The sequence below is a fragment of the Mobula hypostoma genome, chromosome 2 (assembly GCF_963921235.1).
Source record: "Mobula hypostoma chromosome 2, sMobHyp1.1, whole genome shotgun sequence".
Lineage (NCBI taxonomy): Eukaryota > Metazoa > Chordata > Chondrichthyes > Myliobatiformes > Myliobatidae > Mobula > Mobula hypostoma.
Window position 1 is genome coordinate 47,540,314 of NC_086098.1, and position 19,965 is coordinate 47,560,278.

The following is a 19,965-nucleotide window of genomic DNA, read 5'->3' on the forward strand; positions in this document are numbered from 1 at the left end:
CTCGTACCCCATCCATTATTTATTTATATACACACATTCTTTTTTTCTCTCTCTCCTTTTTCTCCCTCTGTCCCTCTCACTATACCCCTTGCCCATCCTCTGGGTTTTCCACCACCCTCCCCCTTTTCTTTCTCCCTGGGCCTCCTGTCCCATGATCCTCTCCTATCCCTTTTGCCAATCAACTGTCCAGCTCTTGGCTCCACCCCTCCCCCTCCTGTGTCTCCTATCATTTTGGATCTCCCCTTCCCCCTCCCACTTTCAAATCTCTTACTAGCTCTTCTTTCAGTTAGTCCTGATGAAGGGTCTCAATCCGAAACGTCGACTGTACCTCTTCCTAGAGATGCTGCCTGGCCTGCTGCGTTCACCAGCAACTTTGATGTGTGTTGCTTGAAATTCCAGCATCTGCAGATTTCCTCATGTTTGTGTTCTTCTATCCTCTTTTATATTATTGGCTAGCTTCATATTTCAGCATTTCTCTCCTTATTGTTGTGATCTTCTTTCAGCCACAACTCTGGTGTCAACACAGTCATACCTGCTAATTTCTAACTGTGCTACAAGCTCAACTTACCTTGTTTTGTATTCTGTTTTGATTGCACCCCAGCTAAAATTTTGCACTCAAACGACAACTATGCTTTGTACCATGTAGAAATGTTGAATTTCGTCTAACATTGCTTAGTGTTGTTAGCACATGGAAAACTTGGCCTCTCCCTGCAGTATTAAATTGACCAATGAAATTCCGACTTTGTTTGACAACCTTGGCCATGAACACCACCATTCTAGCCAGTAAAGTCAGTGAGCCTACTGCTTACTCTGGAGCTTGTACTCGCAAGGATCTAGTTAGTCTTAACTCTCTTTTGGAACTTTCTGAGCCATCAGTGAAGGAAACCCATCAAGCAAGAGAAAATCAGCAATGCTGGAAATCCAAGCAACGCACACAAAATGCTGGAGGAACTCAGCAGGCCAGGCAGCATCTATAGAAAAAAGTACAGTCGACATTTCGGGCTGAAACCCTTTGGCAGGACGGGAGAAAAGAAAGTTGAGGAGTAAATTTAAAAGGTGGGGGGGGGAGGAGGAGAGGGGAGGGATACACCAGGTGATAGGTGAAACCTGAAGGGGGAGGGATGAAGTAAAGAGCTGGGGAATTGATTGGTGATAGAGACAGAAAACCACGGAAGAAGGAAAAGGGGGGAGGAGCACCAGAGGGAGGTGTTGGGCAGGCAAGGAGACAAGGTGAGAGAGGGAAAAAGGGACGCGGAATGGTGAAGGGGGGAGCGGTGGGAAAGGGTGAGGGGGCATTACCGGAAGTTTGAGAAATCGATGTTCATGCCATCAGGTTGGAAACCTATCAATGTGTGTTTTCTGGAGCAACACACACAAAATGCTGGAGGAATTCAGCAGGTCAGGTGGCATCTATGGAAAGGAATAAACAGTTGATGTTTTAAGCTAAGACCCTTCTTCAGGGCATTTCAGAATATGTGTTTCTTCAGGATAAGTGCTGTCTGCAGCTGAAAGTAACTTAGAAAGGAGCTACCACAAGATGTACTTGACTTGAGGGAGTAGGTAAATCAAAATGGACTTCACTGTATTGCGCTGTAGGTTTTCTATGTTTCTATGTTTCTAAGATGAAGATGAGTATCAGCGTTGTATTGTTCATGCATACTTTGACAAAATTCATCTTTGAACCTCTGGGAAGTACCACCTCTTGTGGGGTCAAGAATATCTAAAATTATCAGAAATTTGCAAAATTTTCTGAAAGCAAACATCAAAACTTTTGTTACAAAGGTACCTCTTTCCTGATGGCAGCAGTGAAAAGAGAGAGCATTTGTTACATCAAAGCTTTTATTACAAAAAGGACTACTTTATTAACTAGTAAAATAACTACCTCAACAATTCTTCGGTGTCTTCATCAAGTTTTACAGTTATGGCATCACCTTTAAGCTCACAGTTAGATGGAATTAATAATGGGTCATTGCTTCGGACAGATCCGCCCAAGTCGGGGTCCTCAAACAACCTGCAATCAGCTGCAGAACAAGTTAATGTTAATAGACTGGTTACTTTACAATATGCATTTTTCACATTATAACTCAGATAATAACCAAAATTTACTGCTTGTTGTCCATACGAGGGTTAGCATCAAAAGGCAAACTTGTAGTTTCCATAAAACAAAATCCAATGTTGTGTGCAAAGCACCAAATGTGTAGTTTGCTTAAGGAGAATTATTAACCTACTCTTGCTGGAAATCACAGCTAGTTACCTTTCCTTATATGTTGAAAAAAACATCAAACTGGTGTCAGCCAATTATTACTCAAATTCATTAACAAAGGTGAAGTATATCAGTACAAAGATACAATTTGATTTAGCATCAGAAATTGAGTTTGAAAATAATGGGAGTTTTGAAGCTGTACAGTTCTTGCATCCTTGAGTTATACTTCTGCAGGGAGAAATGGATTTAAATGTAAGAAAAACGGGCAAGCTAATCATTTGCCTTCAATTTAAGGTAATTTACAAAGAAAGAATATATACACTGTGTTAGCTTGAGAACTGCTTTTCACTCTTTGTGTTGAACTGAGTAAAAAATAGGTTCAATCCCATTTCAAAGAGAAGCAACAGACCTAAAGGCTGATTTATACTTGTACGGTGTAGCCACGAACCCTACGCAGTGCCTACGCGGATCCCTATGCCGTAGCCTGACACGCACCTCTCCCAAATGTAACTACGCATCGCGGCAGCGCAGACCGCAACAACTGTGATTGGTCCGCTTGGTAGCATCACATTTCCTCCTATGCTGCAAAAGCTTCCCATTGGGCAACTGAAGGGCAGGGAAGGAACTCTAGTTGCAATGCTTTCCATAAAGCTTTACAGTCCTCCAAAATTATGGAGGAGACATTTTGTTTTTACGAAAAAAGACGCTCGCTTTAAACTTGTTTACCCCGAGAAAGACTACCATGACCATGAAGCCTTGCATGGGCAGGTGTGTGCGCATGTGCAACGTGCAAATGCGTGACGTGCACATGCGTGTACGTACCCGAATTGCAGAGCGACGCAGACACACCAATGTACAAGTATAAATGCTCACAACGGCGTAGCCCACTTGCGTAGGCTACGGCGCAAGCTAGTAAGCACAAGTATAAATCAGCCTTAAGGAAGGTCTATTCAAATTAGATAATTTGTTTGAACGTTATTGAATCATTTTGCTGGATACTATTCAAAATGTCACTTCAAAATATACTTGTCTTCATTTACTGCTTTGAATGCAATGCAAATGAAATTCATTTACACAGAAAGATAGTGGGAACAGCACATCTGGGAATTTCAGCTCAATTGCTACTCAAGACTGTCACAGGTGATTTTCCATGTCAATGCCAAATACTTGCTTTCTCCCTATATCCCCGATATATTTTCTGTCTAGTAGTCATGTTCATCTGGGATATGTTCATCCTGAGTGAAGAAATTTCCTTTCTCAGCCCCAGCTCCATTTCTCGAGCCTGTGAGCCCTTGTTCTCGACTCCCCAGCCGGAGAAATGTCCTGCATGAATATTGTCAAGCCCAATCAGAATTCTGATGCTACAATTAGATCTCCTTTCGTTCTCCTAGTGAATACAAGCCTAGTGGTCCCAATGGTTTTTCATATGACAGCTCGAGAATCAGTCTGATGAACCTTCACAGCACTGTCTTTTGGGTGTGAATACCCTTCCTTTGGTAAGGAGTCCCAAAGCTATAAAATACTCCAGGTGTGGTCTCTTCCGCATATCTGTGGTAAGACATCCTTATCTCTGAGCATGAAACCTCTTAGAATGTTTGCCTTCCTTTGGAAAGAAATTATAACTTGGAAGTTCTGCATTCAGGAATTGAACTAGGTGGTAGAAAAATTAGCAAACAATCATAAAGAAACAACATCTGAAAAGCAAGAACCTGCAGATGATGGAAGCCTGAAATAAAAACAGAAAATGCTTGAAACATGACAAGTTGTGTTTTACCTGAATCTAATATTTTAAAATAGCATGCTTGGATGGTTTGCAAAACTATGTTTATCCACTATACCTCAATACATGTGACAATAATCAACAAATACAGGTTGAGTACCCCTCATCCAAAATTCCAAAATTCCACAAGCTTTTCAGGTGATGCACATCACAGGCAGTTCTGAGAAGTAACCTCACGTGTAATGAACAGAGTTACTAAAAAAATAGAAAAACACTGCATAAAGTGGAAAAAATTTCTATCATGTATTAAAAGAATGGATTTGTCAGTGTCAAGAGTGAACGTAAACTGCTTAATGGTACGCTGATCATGAAACAAGCAAAGAGCTATCACGAACTGAAAATTGAAGGTAATTGTGAATATTTGGCCAACTGGTTGCAAATGTTTTAAAAAGGCACAGTATTAATTTTTCAAAATTTTAAAGATAAAGTATCTGCTGATCATGAAGCAACAGAGAAATTCATTGATGAGTTTGCGAAGATCATCGCTGATGAAAATCCAACACCAGAACCAGAATGCAAAATCTGATTGTTTTTAGACCTTAAGTAAAACTTTTAAAAAAGTAAAATACAAATACAATGTACTGTAAAGTGATAATCAGAATGTAGGTGGAGACTGAAAGCCTATTGGCAGGCGGTGACCAGTGGGGTACTGCAGGGTTCAGTGCTGGGACCGCAGGTGTTTACAATATGTATTAATGATTTAGATCAGGGAATTAAAAGTAATATTAGCAAATTTGCCGATGACACAAAGCTGGGTGGCAGTGTGAAATGTGAGGAGGATGTTATGAGAATGCAGGGTGACTTGGACAGGCTGGGTGAGTGGGCAGATGCATGGTAGATGCAGTTTAATGTGGATAAATGTGAGGTTACCCACTTTGGTGGTAAGAACAGGAAGGCAGATTATTATCTAAATGGAGTCAAGTTAGGAAAAGGGGAAGTACAACGAGATCTCGGTGTTCTTGTACATCAGTCACTGAAAGCAAGCATGCAAGTACAGCAGGCAGTGAAGAAAGCTAATGGCATGCTGGCCTTCATAACAAGCGGAATTGAGTATAAGAGCAAAGAGGTCCTTCTGCAGCTGTACAGGGCTCTGGTGAGACCACATCTGGAGTACTGTGTGCAGTTTTGGTCTCCAAATTTGAGGAAGGACATTCTTGCTATTGAGGGAGTGCAGCGTAGGTTCACAAGGTTAATTCCCCGGATGGCGGGACTGTCATATGTCGAAAGATTGGAGCGACTGGGCTTGTATACTCTGGAATTTAGAAGGCTGAGAGGGGATCTTATTGAAACATATAAGATTATTAAGGGATTGGATACGCTGGAGGCAGGAAGCATGTTCCCACTGATGTGTGAGTCCAGAACCAGAGGCCACAGTTTAAGAATAAGGGGTAGGCCATTTAGAACGGAGTTGAAGAAAAACTTTTTCACCCAGAGAGTGGTGGATATATGGAATGCTCTGCCCCAGAAGGCTGTGGAGGCCAAGTCTCTGGATGCTTTCAAGAAAGAGATGGATAGAGCTCTTAAAGATAGCAGAATCAAAGGTTATGGGGATAAGGCAGGAACTGGATACTGATTGTGGATGAGCAGCCATGATCACAGTGAATGGCGGTGCTGGCTTGAAGGGCCGAATGGCCTACTCCTGCACCTATTGTCTATTGTTGTTCAACAGCTGATTCAAGTTTTCTCATGGTAGTGCTGTGCTATTTTTGTTACCCTGCACACATTACATTTTCTTTATATTCATGGCATGTAATAATTTTTATTGTTAAGAATGGATATATGATGAACAAATGCAAGACAAAGACTGCTTACCAGAAGCACATAAATTCAGATTTGGAAATGAGGCGATCCCAAGCTATCTCATTATATATTCCAAAATCCAAAAAAAATCTGAAATCCAAAGCACTTCCGGCACCAAGCCTTTTGGATATGGGGTACTAAACCCAGGGGTGCAGTGCTAGCTGGAGCGCGTCTGGCACCTCTTTAAGAAAAAAGCCAAGATAAACAAGCAAATTAATTATCTGTATCTACTAATATTTTAAAATAGCATGCTTGGATGGTTTGCAAAACTATGTTTATCCACTGCTAAAATCCTGGGATTTTTATGTATAACAGACTCTGGTTTACAAAGAATGGTGCCAAAAACAAAAAAACATCCAACAAGTGGCTGTTCTGTGAACGAAAACATCTTGTTAAATCCACTCACTGGATTTTTTTGTTTTTGGCACCAGTCTTTGTAAACTCCAGAGTCTGTTGTGTGTAAAAATCCCAGGAAATCAGCAGTTTCTGATATACTCAAATCACCCTGGGCGGCACCTAATTAATTAGCTTGTTTATTTCGGCTTTTTTCTTAGAGGTGCCGGATGCTCTCCAGCTAGCACTGTACCCCTGACTAAACCTGTACTAACAAATGTATCTCTTTAAAAGGCCTTAAATTACTGACAAATTGCCAACATTTGCTAGGTCATGCGTGGATTGGGTCTCAAGATTTGTTCCTGAGGCCTATTCTTCATCCAAAGCCTGCTTTGTCTGACAAGATCCATGCTGGCTGCAAAATGTGAGCATGTCTGGCTCTTTGCATCTTGAAAACATGTACAGGAAGCAAATGCACCAAGTCCAGTAAGTGGGCCAGACTAAGCACAATTAGAGCCATTGTCTATCTCTTCTGAAAAACTTGCCCCTTTATAAGTGTACTTTGTCTTGCACTATCAACCCTTTAGCTACCTAAATGCCTCTTGGATTTTGTTCAACGCAGGCCTTCCCTTTCTTCCTCCACCCCTTCACTTCTGTTATACATTTCCTTCTCACTGTAACCATCAGGTAGGAGATACAGAAGCCTGAAGGCACACACTCAGCGATTCAGAAACAGTTTCTTCCCCTCTGCCATCCGATTCCTGAATGGACTTTGAAGGTTTGGACACTACCTCACATTTTTTAAATATACAGTATTTCTGGTTTTTCCCATTTTTTAATAATCTATTCAATATATGTAATTAATTTACTTGTTTATGTTTTATTTTATTTATTATTATTTTTTCTCTCTCTGCTAGATTATGCATTGCACTGAACTGCTGCTGCCAAGTTAACAACTTTCCCGTCACATGCCGGTGATAACAATTCTGATTCTGATATCAAATTTCTTGATTCTTTTCCATTCCAGAAACCTTGAAATGCCCATTTTTTTTCTCTCTGTACAAATACTGAATGGTCTGTTGACCGCAGCCGAGATTTGATGCTTAGATTTCAGATTATGCAGCAACTGCATATTTATTTTGAATATTGTTTAAAGTCATTAAACATTCACTTATCCCTAACAATATTCCTTATAATACTTACTGCCTGTTATGCATATGGCATTTAGGGCAGCAGTGGAGGTCCTCCATCTCTGTCTATTCATACCCTCGCACACAGATAAAGAAGGATTCTTCATTGCTGGTGCCATAACAAATTTTCTTTGACCAGTCAGGGTTGTCAGCTCTGACCTGATTCCTTATATTAACTTCATTTAGTTAATCAGATTTCCACTTCCTATAGTGATTAAATTTGAATATAGGTGAAATATTAGATCCAACCACTAGATTATTGGTCCAAGAAAATTAAATTAGATTAGATTCAACTTTATTGTCATTGTGCCGAGTACAGATACAAAGCCAATGAAATGCAGTTAGCATCTAACCAGAAATGCAAAGAATAGTGATATTTACAAAATAACTGCGAATAAAAAGTAATTGCTACAGCACACAAATATAAAAGTACTGAGACAGTACAATATGGGTGCAATACTGCTTAGCGCTGTGATGAGAGGTTCAGCAGGGTCACAGCCTCAGGGAAGAAGCTTTTCCTGTGCCTGCTGGTGCGGAGCGGAGGCTCCTGTAGCGCCTACCAGATTGGAGAAGAGTAAAAAGTCCATGATTAGGGTGAGATGCATCCTTGATAATGCTTTTCACCCTGCCCTGGCAGCGTTTATGATAGATGTTCTCAATGGTGGGCAATTGGGTGCCGATAATCCGCTGGGCAGTTTTCACCACAGGCTGGAGTGCTTTGCGGTCCAATACGGGACAATTGCCATACCATACTGAGATGCAGCTGGAGAGTATGCTCTCAATGGTACAGCGGTAAAAGTCCATCAGTATCCTGGGACAGAGGTGAGCTTTCTTGATGCTCCGCAGGAAATAAAGGCGCTGTTGTGCCTTAGTGTAAGTGATAGTTTGGTAGCAGAATGGGATCCAGAGCACCTGGTCAGAAAGTGGATGGATGGAGAGGAAGGTAGATGTCAGGGCCAGTAAAAACAGACAGGGGAAAAGTAATAGGCATAATGGGATGGATAGTTTGAAATGTGTGTATTTTAATGCTGGGGATATTATGGGTAAAGGTGATGAACTTGGATCATGGATCAGTACATGGAACTATGATGCTGAGGTCATTACGAAGACTTGGTTGAGAGAGGGACAGAAATGGATGCTTAATGTCCCAGGATTTCAACAGATTAGAGAAATGTAGAAAGGGAGGTAAAATAGGTGGTGGAGTTGCATACTAATTAGTGACAATATCACAACTGTACTCAGAGGGGAGATAAAGGATGCTTGACTACTGAGTCTATATGGGTAGTACTCAAAAATATGAGGGATACAATCACTCAGGTAGGTTTGTACTATAGACTAACTGGATATGCAGGCATATTACAGAAAACAGTAGGGTTGTTGTCCTGGGAGTCTTCAATTTCCTTAATATAAACTAGGACTTTCTTAGTGCAAGAAGTTTAGATGTAGCTGAATCTGTTAGATGCATTCAGGAGGGTTTTTTAAATCAATATAGAGATAATCCAACTCTTTTATACAGAGAGTGGTGGGTGCCTGGAATGGAATATCTGGGGTGGTGGTAGAGGCAGAAACATTACGGATCTTTAAGAAATATTTGGGTAGACATATGAATGAGAGGAAAATGGAAGGCTATGAACATTGTGTAGACAGAAAAGATTAGCTTAGTTAACCATTTGATTACTAATGTAATTGGTTTGACACAACATTGTGCGCCAAGGTCCTGTTCTTGTGGTGTACTATTCTATGCTCTATTAGTATGGTAACATACCAACCCCCCCCCCCACCATTGACAAAAAAAAGACAGCAAATTAAAGAATAATATATTAAATTGGTTGCATCTGCAAAAGGTGGTTAATTCTAGCAAAATGTTAAAAAATTGCAATCTTCAATGATTGTCGAAATTACCTAATGTGAGAATTATAATTATATTCAAAAGCCCAAATTGAAAACTGCCCTGGCATTCTTTCAAATTTGTGCAAGTAAACCTTGAACATCAAAAATACATCACTTAAATAGGACAAAATAACTTGTTCCCCTGTTTTAAATTAATATCCTATTAACACTACTGTATAGATTTCTCCAATGAGAAAGAGAACAAGTCTTTCTAGGAATGGAGCAATATAATCAATTTCCATGACAAAATGCAATTGCTCTGTATATTACAAATCAATCAACCGCAAGATAAAATCATAAGTACTGAAAATGAATGAACATACAAGCTGTAATAGAAATATTATTAATTAATCAAATACAAGGAACTAAGGAGAATTTAAATTAATGAAGGATAACTGACAGCCATATTCAACATCAGCAAGGTTTCACTTGGTTTTTTGCTACATCTCTGAGAATATCCCCAGAGAACCAGATTAAGTGACTGAAAACAGCTCTTTCTAATTTGCTGTGGAGTATGGTTCTGCTTTTCCTTTGCCAATTTATGACAGGAAATTAGTACAATCATACTGGAAACTCAGGTCTAAATTTCCTTGAATGGCAACCAGCACAAAATACCAGACAAAAAAATGAAAACATCCTTTCCAGTCCACATTCATTTGACAAAATCCAACATTCAATATAAATGACTCATTTGAAATAGTGAGTGAAAGAACGACATCTTGCAGGGCTACAGTTAATTGAAAACTGCAAGTCTCGTCGGGAGTGTGTCACTGTTTGAGCCAATAAAAAGAAAGGAGGTGTAAGTGGAGCGGCCATTGTGCGAGTGGGGCAGTGTTAGAGTGGTCCAGGTTTGTTTCAACAGGCTACGGTGAGTATAGGCTTGGGCCAACAGAGACGCAAGCTCTAAGTAAGTTTCCTGTAAGTTTTCCCTTTCTGCAGTACATAACTAGTGTGCTGATAACAGGCCCAGAGTTAGTGGTATGTTCCTTATTTGAAATGTGGGAATTTTGGGAGACTTCTGGCCTCCCTGATACCTACATCTGCACAAAGTGCACCAAGCTGCAGCTCCTTAGGGACTGTATTAAGAAACTAGGGCTGCAGCTCGATGATTTGGCTCATACAGGGAAATGAGGAGGTGATGTATAGGAGCTAAAGGGAGGTGGTCCCTAAGTTGCAGCTCTAAATTGCTGGAAGCTGGTACCTGGGTGACTGTCACTGAAAGAAAAGGGAATAGGCTAATGCAGAGTACCCCTGTGGCTGTTCCCATCAATAATAAGAATACCCCTTTGGATACTGTTGGGAGGGACGACCTACCAGGGAGAAGCTGCAGCAAGCAGATCTCTGGCACTAAGTCTGGCTCTGTGGCTCAGAAGCAAAGGAGAAAGAAGGGAGAAGAGATGAACTGTAGTGATAGGGAATTTGTGGTTCGCTGAACAGAAAGGAAGATCTATGGACAAGAACAAGATTCATGCATGGTTTCTTGCCTCCGGAGTGCTAGAATCAGAGACATCACAGATCGAGTCCACAGCATTCTTAAGTGGGACCGTCAACAGCTAGAGGTCATGGTCTACAATGACATGAGTAGGATGGGTGACAAGGTCCCACATAGTGAGTGCAGGGAGTTGGGTGTTAAGTTAAAGGACAGGACCTCCTGGGATGTGATCTCAGGACTGCTACCCATTCCACATTCTAGTGAAGCCATATATTGGAAGATCATACAGTTTAACATGTGGGTAAGGAGTTGGTACAGGAAGGAAGGTTTAATATTTTTGGATTATTGGGGTCTCTTCCAAGGAAGGTGGGACCTTTACGAAAGGGACGGTTTGCACCTGAATTGGAGAAGGTCTAATATCCTAGTGGGAAGGTTTGCTCGTGCTGCATGATGGGGGTTAAACTAGAGTTGCAGAGGGATAGGAACCAGAACAGCAGAACATATAGTGGTGGAATGCTCCAGACTGAGGAGTGCGGTAGCACAGAGGGAACTAGGAATACAGGTCCATAATTTCATGAAAGTGGCATCACAAGTAGATAGGATTGTTAAGAAAGATTTTGGCACATTGGCCTTCATAAGTCAATGCACTGAGTGCAGGAGTTGAGATGACTTTGGTGAGGCCTAATTTGGAGTATTCCATACAGTTGGTCATTTACTTTCAGGAAAGATGTAAATAAGGTCCAGAATGAGGGGTCACAGTTTGAGGATAAAGGGGAAGTCTTTTAGGACCGAGATGAGGAAAAACTTCTTCACACAGAGAGTGGTGAATCTGTGGAACTCTCTGCCACAGGAAACAGCTGATGTCAGTTCACTGGCTATATTTAAGAGGGAGTTAGATATGGCCCTTGTGGCTAAAGGGATCGGGGGTATGGAGAGAAGGCAGATACAGGGTTCTGAGTTGGATGATCAGCCATGATTGTACTGAATGGCGGTGCAGGCTCGAAGGGCCGAATAGCCTATTCCTGCACCTATTTTCTATGTTTCTATGTTTCTATGAGGTTGAAAGAGTGCAGAGAAAATTTACAAGGATGTTACCAGGACTTGAGGAACACAGAGCCATAGGAAAAAGTTGAATAGGTTTGGACTTCATTCCCTAAAAGATAGAAGACTGGGTGGAGATTTGATAGAGGCATAAAAAATTATGAAGGGTATAGATAGGATAAATGCAAGCAGGCTTTTTCCACTGAGGTTGAGTGAGCCTACAGATCATGGGTAAAGAGTGAAAGATGAATTGTTTAAGGGCAACATGGGGGGGAGCTTCTTTACTCAGAGGGTGGTGAGCTTGTGGAACGATCTGAATTCTGAACTGCGACTGATTCAATTGGCATCAGCATAACTGGGAAATCACCATTTTATTTCTGAAATGAGGTAAGTTTTTAATGACTTTCTTCTGCCACTAGCAGCATAAATCACAAATTGAAATCTCACAATGGCCAAGTTCTGAAGTTAAATCAAATAGATCTTGTAATTTGAGCCAATGAAAATGGTAGGTTTTGACAAATGTCCAGCAGTGCAACTCTTTTGAGGAAAGGGAATGAGGCAGCCCCAATGAATGTGGGTAAAATTATCTTAACCCCACATTATGTGTTTCAGCCTTACAGTCTCAGTAAATACTGTTAGCTGGTATCACTCATTTGTACAGAGAGAAATGCTGTTATTGCTACCTTCTGAAGCAGTACTCACCTTCTCGAAAAGGGGATTTCTTCATAGCTGTTGTGGATGAACCTTTAACTGGTTCAAAAAGTCCAGCATCAGCATCCACCTCCTCAAAGAGAGTAAACTTGTGTTTTGTCTTCTGCTGAGAAGGCTCAGTGCTCTTCACTTTATACCTGAAAAAGTGTATGTAACGTTTGTGTATTAGATCACGTGAAGGGAGTCACCTTCTAATGGTAATGCTGAAACGGGTCTTACTTCATCAGCCATCATTGGGCAATGATGAACACTATTTTACAAGGCTTCCAAGTATGATTACATCTGTTTTGAAATGCAATGCTATTTTCTAGTTACTTCACTGCTTCTTTTCATGGAGAGTTTTGGCTATGAAACCAGAGATCAGATAATACTTGCATTTAGTTCTGAGTGAGAGGTACAAATATTCCAGATGACAAACAGATGTACAATGTACTGAAAATATCCAATAGTTACTGCCCAAATTGCACTAAATAAAGTCATGCAAGAAACAAGCCCTTTGACGTCTTTGTCCATCTACACTAATCCCATCATATTCAGCATCTTACCTACTCCAAACTCACACCACCATCAGTCAGTGGATCACAAGCTTCCTGACTGACAGAGTGCAGCAAGTGAGGCTGGGGAGCATCATTTCTAGCACCTGGACAATCAGTACCGGTGCCCCCCAGGAATGTGTGCTCTCCCCACTGCTCTTCTCCCTTTACACTAATGACTGCACCTCACAGGATCCATCTGTTAAACTCCTGAAGTTTGCAGACGACACAACTGTCATTGGCCTTATCCAAGATGGTGATGAGTCTGCATACAGACGGGTGGTGGAACGGCTGGCCCTCTGGTGTCGTCAGAACAATCTGGAGCTAAATACGCTCAAGACTGTGGAGATAACAGTGGACTTCAGGAGGAGCCCCACAGTACTCCCCCTATTCACTATACTCAACCGTATTTTGTCTGCTGTGGAGACCTTCAGGTTTCTGGGTGTCACAATCTCCCAGGACCTGAAGTGGACACCCAACGTGGACACTCTTATCAAAAAGGCTCAGCAGAGGTTGTATTTCCTACGTCAACTCAGTAAGTACAACCTGCCTCAGGAGCTGCCGATTCAATTCTATTCAGGAATAATCCAGTCCGTTCTCTGTTCATCTATCACTGTCTGGTTTGGATCAGCTACCAAACAAGACAAGAATAGACTCCAAAGAACCTTCAGGGCTGCGGAAAAGATTATTGGTGTGAAGCTGCCCTCGATCCAGGACTTGTATGCATCTAGAGTCAGGAAGCGAGCAAGCAGCATCATTGTAGACCCATCACACCCTGGACATCACCTGTTCCAACTCCTTTCTTCTGGTAGGCCCTTTAGATCACTGTATGCCAGGACAAATAGGTATAAGAACAGTTTCTTTCCGTATGCCATCAGTCTTATGAACACTTGAATTTTAGTCTATTATAAACCAAATCCACCTGTACATACACAAGTATACTTCATTGTATATAGTTCATGATTATTTGCACTATTGTTTTGTTTGCTTTTTGATTCTGTACAGCGAGAGCTCAGGGAAACCGGCATCAAATTCCCTGTATGTGTCCACATACTTGGCGATAATAAAGGATTCTGATTCTTAAGTGCCTACCTAAATGCTCTTAAACGTTGCGATTGTATCTGATTCCACCACCTCTGGCAGCAGATTCCTGACATCAACCACTGTGTAAAACACTTACCCTCAAATCCCCTTTAAAACTCTTGCGTCTCACTTTAAACTTATGCTCTCTTGTTTTTCATACTCAAAACTAATATTTTGCTGTTGGCCTCCACCACCGCCGCCGGCAGCCTATTCCACGCACTCACCACTCTCTGTGTAAAAACCTTACCCCTGATATCACCTTTGTACCTACTTCCAAGCACCTTAAAACTGTGCCCTCTCGTGCTAGCCATTTCAGCCCTGGGGAAAAGCCTCTGACTATCCACATGGTCAAGGCTTCTCATCATCTAATACATCTCTGTCAGATCACCTCCCATCCTCTGTCACTCCAAGGAAAAAGGTTCACTCAACCTATTCTCATAAGGTATGCTCCCCAATCCAGGTAACATCCTTATAAATCTCCTCTGCACCCTTTCTAAGGTTTCCATGTCCTTCCTGTAGTGAGGCAACCAGAAATGAGCACAGTACTCCAAGTGGGGTCTGACCAGGGTCTTGTATAGCTGCAACATTACTCTTAAACTCAATTCCACAGTTGATGAAGGCCAATGCACTGTATGCCTTGTTAACCACAGAGTCAACCTGCGCAGCTGCTTTGAGTGTCCTATGGACTTGGACCCCAAGATCCCTCTGATCCTCCACACTGCCAAGAGTCTTACCATTAATGCTATATTCTGCCATATTTGACCTACTGAAATGAACCACCTCACACTTATCTGGGTTGAACTTCATCTGCCACTTCTCAGCCCAGTTTTGCATCCTATCAATGTCCCGCTGTAACCTCTAACAGCCCTCCACACTATCCAAAACACCCCTAACCTTTGTGTCATCAGCAAATTTACTAACCCATCCCTCCACTTCCTCATCCAGCTCATTTATAAAAAATCATGAAGAGTAGGGGTCCCAGAACAGATCCCTGAGGCACACCACTGGTCACCGACCTTCATGCAGAACATGACCCATCTACAACCATTCTTTGCCTTCTGTGGGGAAGCCAGTTCTGGATCCACAAAGCAATGTCCCCTTGGATCCCATGTCTCCTTACTTTCTGAATAAGCTTTGCATGGGGTACCTTTGACCTTTGAACCAAAGGGGTTAACTTCACTTGTTCCGTCTCTGTGCAGCTCCATCACCCTACTGTATGGACTCATTTTCAAGGACTCTTCATCTCACGTTCTCAGAAATTATTGCTTAGTTATTGTTTCTTTCTTTTTGTATTTGCGCACTTGGCTGTTTTTTGCACACTGGTTGAATGCAAAGTTGGTGTGGTCTTCCCATGATTCTTTGGTGGTTATTAAAGTAGTTTGGATTTATTGAGTATGCCTGCAGGAAAAATAATCTCAGGGTTGTATATATGGTGATTACTTTGTTAATAAATTTACTTTGAACTTAATCATTGAATTCTCAAACATTACTGTTACAGTAGCTTTAACAGGAGGACAGCAACAGCTCGAGAAAGAGGCACACTGTACTTTCTCAAGGATAATTAGGGACCAGCAATACATGGTGGCTTTCTCAGCAAAACAAACCCAGAAATTAATTTTAAAAAGTCACCATGAACGCATCAAAGTCTCTCTAAATATTAAAACAATATACTTTAAATTTATGCAAGTCTTTCAGTCTGAAAACACTGAATCATTATTTAAAAAGTTTCTTATCTACCTTAATTGAATTGGAGTTGAGATTACTCTTGAGAAATTTGCCTTACCCTAGGTTTTATCATTAGGGAAAGGACCCTTTCCCCTCCTTCCGGCAATTGCTTTCCACATGAAAGATGAAATCATCAGTATAGTATGTACAAGTCTAAACTGGAGCTGGCACTTTCCACCAGGAAGCATCTTTCCATTTTCTGACTGAAACTGAATTCCCTAATGGATTTTTCATGAGTACGTTTGTAAGAAAATACACAATTACTGAGAGGCCTATTTTAGAACAATGCAAACTTATTTAAGGAAGCAGGAAAGATAACAAAAGGAAAACAGAAAAAATATAATTGTCAGCTTACAGACTATAACCACCTGGGCACAGAGTTAAATCAAGATATATTTTATCGAATGCCTTCTGCTCACATCCAGCAGTTCCCTTGTATCCTGCTAGTTACATCCACTTGATGCCATAGATACTACGATTCTGTGATTATTATTCTAGCCCCAGAGAGTCTTCTCAGCGTGCTGTATCGCTGCCCTCACCGTGTTATGGATCCCTGCTGTCCCAGCAGAGTCTACTGTGAATATACTCTGTGATTTATCAGTCATGCATTTCTTCAAGATGACTCTGGTTTTCCTACCTGCAATCATTGGGATTAATTTCCTCCTCCTGTATTTTGGATAGTGTTTGAATGTAAATTTTTGGCAGCCTCACACATTTCCTTAGATCTTTACTTCTTTCAACAACCTTAATTTATTTGGTGGGCAATTTAGTCCAAAGTGTTGTTACCAATTAACTGGACTGCAACAACTTTCACTTGCTTGCCACTCATACTTTATTTATTTGTGTACAGGGAGCACAGCTCAGCCCATCACTAAACTGTTCTGAAGTCTGAACAAAGACGTTCCATTTTTATACAGAAATTGACTAGTTGATACAGCTATTGACTAATTGGAAACCTTGTGTATGTTCAAATTCCTTATTTGTATAATCAATCATACAGGTGTTAATAGCCAATAGAAACTACAAGCCAATAGACAATAATTGAGTATAAGAGGTCCTTCTGCAGCTGTACAGGGCCCTGGTGAGACCACACCTGGAGTACTGTGCGCAGTTTTGGTCTCCAAATTTGAGGAAGGACATTCTTGCTATTGAGGGAGTGCAGCGTAGGTTCATAAGGTTAATTCCCGGGATGGCGGGAATGTCATATGTCGAAAGATTGGAGCAACTGGGCTTGTATACTCTGGAATTTAGAAGGCTGAGAGGGGATCTCATTGAAACATATATGATTATTAAGGGATTGGACACGCTGGAGGCAGGAAGCATGTTCCCACTGATGGGTGAGTCCAGAAGCAGAGGCCACAGTTTAAGAATTAGGGGTAGGCCATTTAGAATGGAGTTGAGGACAAACTTTTTCACCCAGAGAGTGGTGGATATATGGAATGCTCTGTCCCAGAAGGCTGTGGAGGCCAAGTCTCTGGATACTTTCAAGAAAGAGATGGATAGAGCTCTTAAAGATAGCCGAATCAAAGGTTATGGGTATAAAGCAGGAACTGGATACTGACTGTGGATGATCAGCCATGATCACAGTGAATGGCGGTGCTGGCTCAAAGAGCTGAATGGCCTACTCCTGCGCCTATTGTCTATAATACCTTAGAGTTAAAAAGTAATTTTCCAATTGTTAGTGTGATTTACATTCATTTATTTATCACATGTGCATCGAATCATACAGTGAAATGGGAATTTGCATGAACAACCAACACAACCTAACAATGTGATGGAGGCAGCCTGCAACTGTCACCACACCAACATAACATGCTCACAATGCTTAACACAACAAAACAGAGCGGAGCAAGCAACAAAACAACAACAAGAAAACAAACCCTGCTGCTACCTCCCTACATACTTACACAGTCCTCTGACTTGTGTGCGTAAGAGGTCACCAGGTCTTGTGCCTCCTGCCCACCTGTAACTTCGATCGCGGAATGCCCCAATGACTCACTGACCAGTGGGGGGGCCATCGCTGGTCTGAAACCGACCTCCAACCACACATGTCCCCGTCGGTATCACCGGCCATTGAATGAGGAACGAGCACTAGACTCCGGTTTGACCTCTAACTCCCCCATATGCCTGTCACTGAAGCCTAACCTGACCCCCAACTCCTCTTTCTGTCCCCAAAACCATCCTTATGCACCTAAAAGCCAACTGTGTGAGCCATTGACCTCAATGGAGAGTGCAGCACAGCGCCATCCAGACGGGCGTGTGTCCAGCATACTTCACTTGCATCGTTATCTTGTCTTGGGATGCCAAACGGTCTCACATCCTCCGATGTGGAAAATGGATTAAGCTCTCAAGGACCTTTTTCGCCTTGTCTATAAACAATCGCACACAGTCTGCAAGCTATCCTTGCCTACTCACCTTAACCCTTGCCTTGCCAAAGCATCGACACAAGCATTTAATCTTATCCACTTATTACAAATGCATTATCATCTCCCCACTTCCTACAATGGGTCATCCTTTTTGGCATCTCTTGCCATCTTCCAGTTTTTAAAAAAGATATTCATTTGTTTAGCCCAGCATTTATAATGCATCCCAAATTGCCCTTGAACTTGGAGGTTCACTGGACCATTTTAAGTCGTAGTTTAGACAACCATATTGCTGTGTGTCTGGATATCTGCTATGGCAGATTTCTTCCCTTGAAGATATTAATGAATCAGATGGTTTCTTAACGAAATCCCAAGTTCCTCAGTCACCATTAGTGACACTGGCCTTTCATTCCAGATTTACCTATTGAAGCTACGTTCTCCCTCATGACTTCAAACTCATAACTTCTCACTGATGTTTGAGCATCTAGATACAGGTCCAATACAATCTGTTTTGTCTCATATCTTGTTTCATATCACATCCAAAATAACAGCAAAAATGTTGGAAATGCACGTCATTTCAGGCAGTATCTGTAAAGACAGTAAAAGCTTAAAAGAGTTCAGATTAGCAGAACTACTTCATGTTGAACACTTCTACAGATGTACTGTGACAGGTTGCATCACTATCTGGTGGTGGGGGGGTACCGCGAAAGATCAAAAGAAGCTACAGAAAGGTGTGAAGTTAGTCAGCTCCATCTTGGGTACTAGCCTTCGTAGTATCCAAGACATCTTCAAGGAGCAGTGCCTCAGAAAGACAGTGTCAATTACGAAGGACCCCCATCACCCAGGGCACACCCTCATCTCATGGTCACTGTCAGGAAGGAGGTACAGAAGCCTGAAGGCACACACTCAATGTCTTAGGAACAGCTTCTTCCCCTCTGCCATCCGATTCCTAAATGGACATTGAACCTATAACACTATTTCACTTAAAAAATATATACTGTATATTATTTCGTTTTGCACTATTTTTATCTATTCAATATACATTTATATACTTATATAGGCATCTGTTAGTCTCATGAGACCATGGATTTGCACCCTGGAAGGTTTCCAGGGTGCAGGCCTGGGCAAGGTTCTATGGAAGACCAGCAGTTGCCCCTCTCCACGCCACTGATATTGTCCAAGGGAAGGGCACTAGGGCCGTTACAGCTTGGCACTGATGTCGTCGCAGAGTAATGTGTAGTTAAGTGCCTTGCTCAAAGGATACAACACACTGCCTCAGCTGAGGCTCGAATTAATGACCTTCAGATCACTAGACCAATGCCTTATCCTCTTGGCCATGCGCCAACATTTATATACTTACTGTAATTGATTTATTTTTTCCTATATTATCACATATTGTACAGCTGCTGTTAATTTAACCAATTTCATGACACATGGCAGTGATAATAAACCTGATTCTGATTCAATGGCCCTTCAACAGAACTACTTCTACTGAAGGGTCGTTGACTTGAAACATTAATTACTTATTTTATTTTTTACAATAAAAAATAAACTTGCAATTGTCCCATGGGGTGACATGATGGTACAGTATAGTATGGTATAGAATTCATGATATTTGTGATATGTCTGTGGAAGTCTCAATACATTGCTTTCAGCTGTCAGTTTATTGCATAAAACCAAAAACACCGGAACCTCGAGAAAACACTGCTACTGTTTTGAAGTTGTGTCACGATATATGGAAGAGGACTTGACGTTTTTGGAAAATTGTGGCCAGTTGTCAAGATATAACAATGAGTGTCTGCATAATTTTCAGACTTCTAGCAAATTTTCAATCCAGACACTGAAGAGACTCTTACAGTTGAAGGGCTCTGCAGATGTCCT

General features: G+C 41.5%; 1 protein-coding gene across 1 annotated transcript in view; it reads right to left on the minus strand.

Moving 5' to 3' along the window:
• The window catches only part of hs1bp3 (HCLS1 binding protein 3), a 123,241-nt gene that overhangs the window by 4,802 nt on the left and 98,474 nt on the right, over window positions 1-19,965 (minus strand). The window contains exons 5-6 of the mRNA XM_063036660.1: window positions 12,372-12,517; window positions 1,883-2,021 (exon numbers count right to left, since the gene is read on the minus strand). Of these exons, the coding sequence (XP_062892730.1) occupies window positions 1,883-2,021; window positions 12,372-12,517 (285 nt within the window). The remainder of the gene's footprint in view (window positions 1-1,882; window positions 2,022-12,371; window positions 12,518-19,965) is intronic.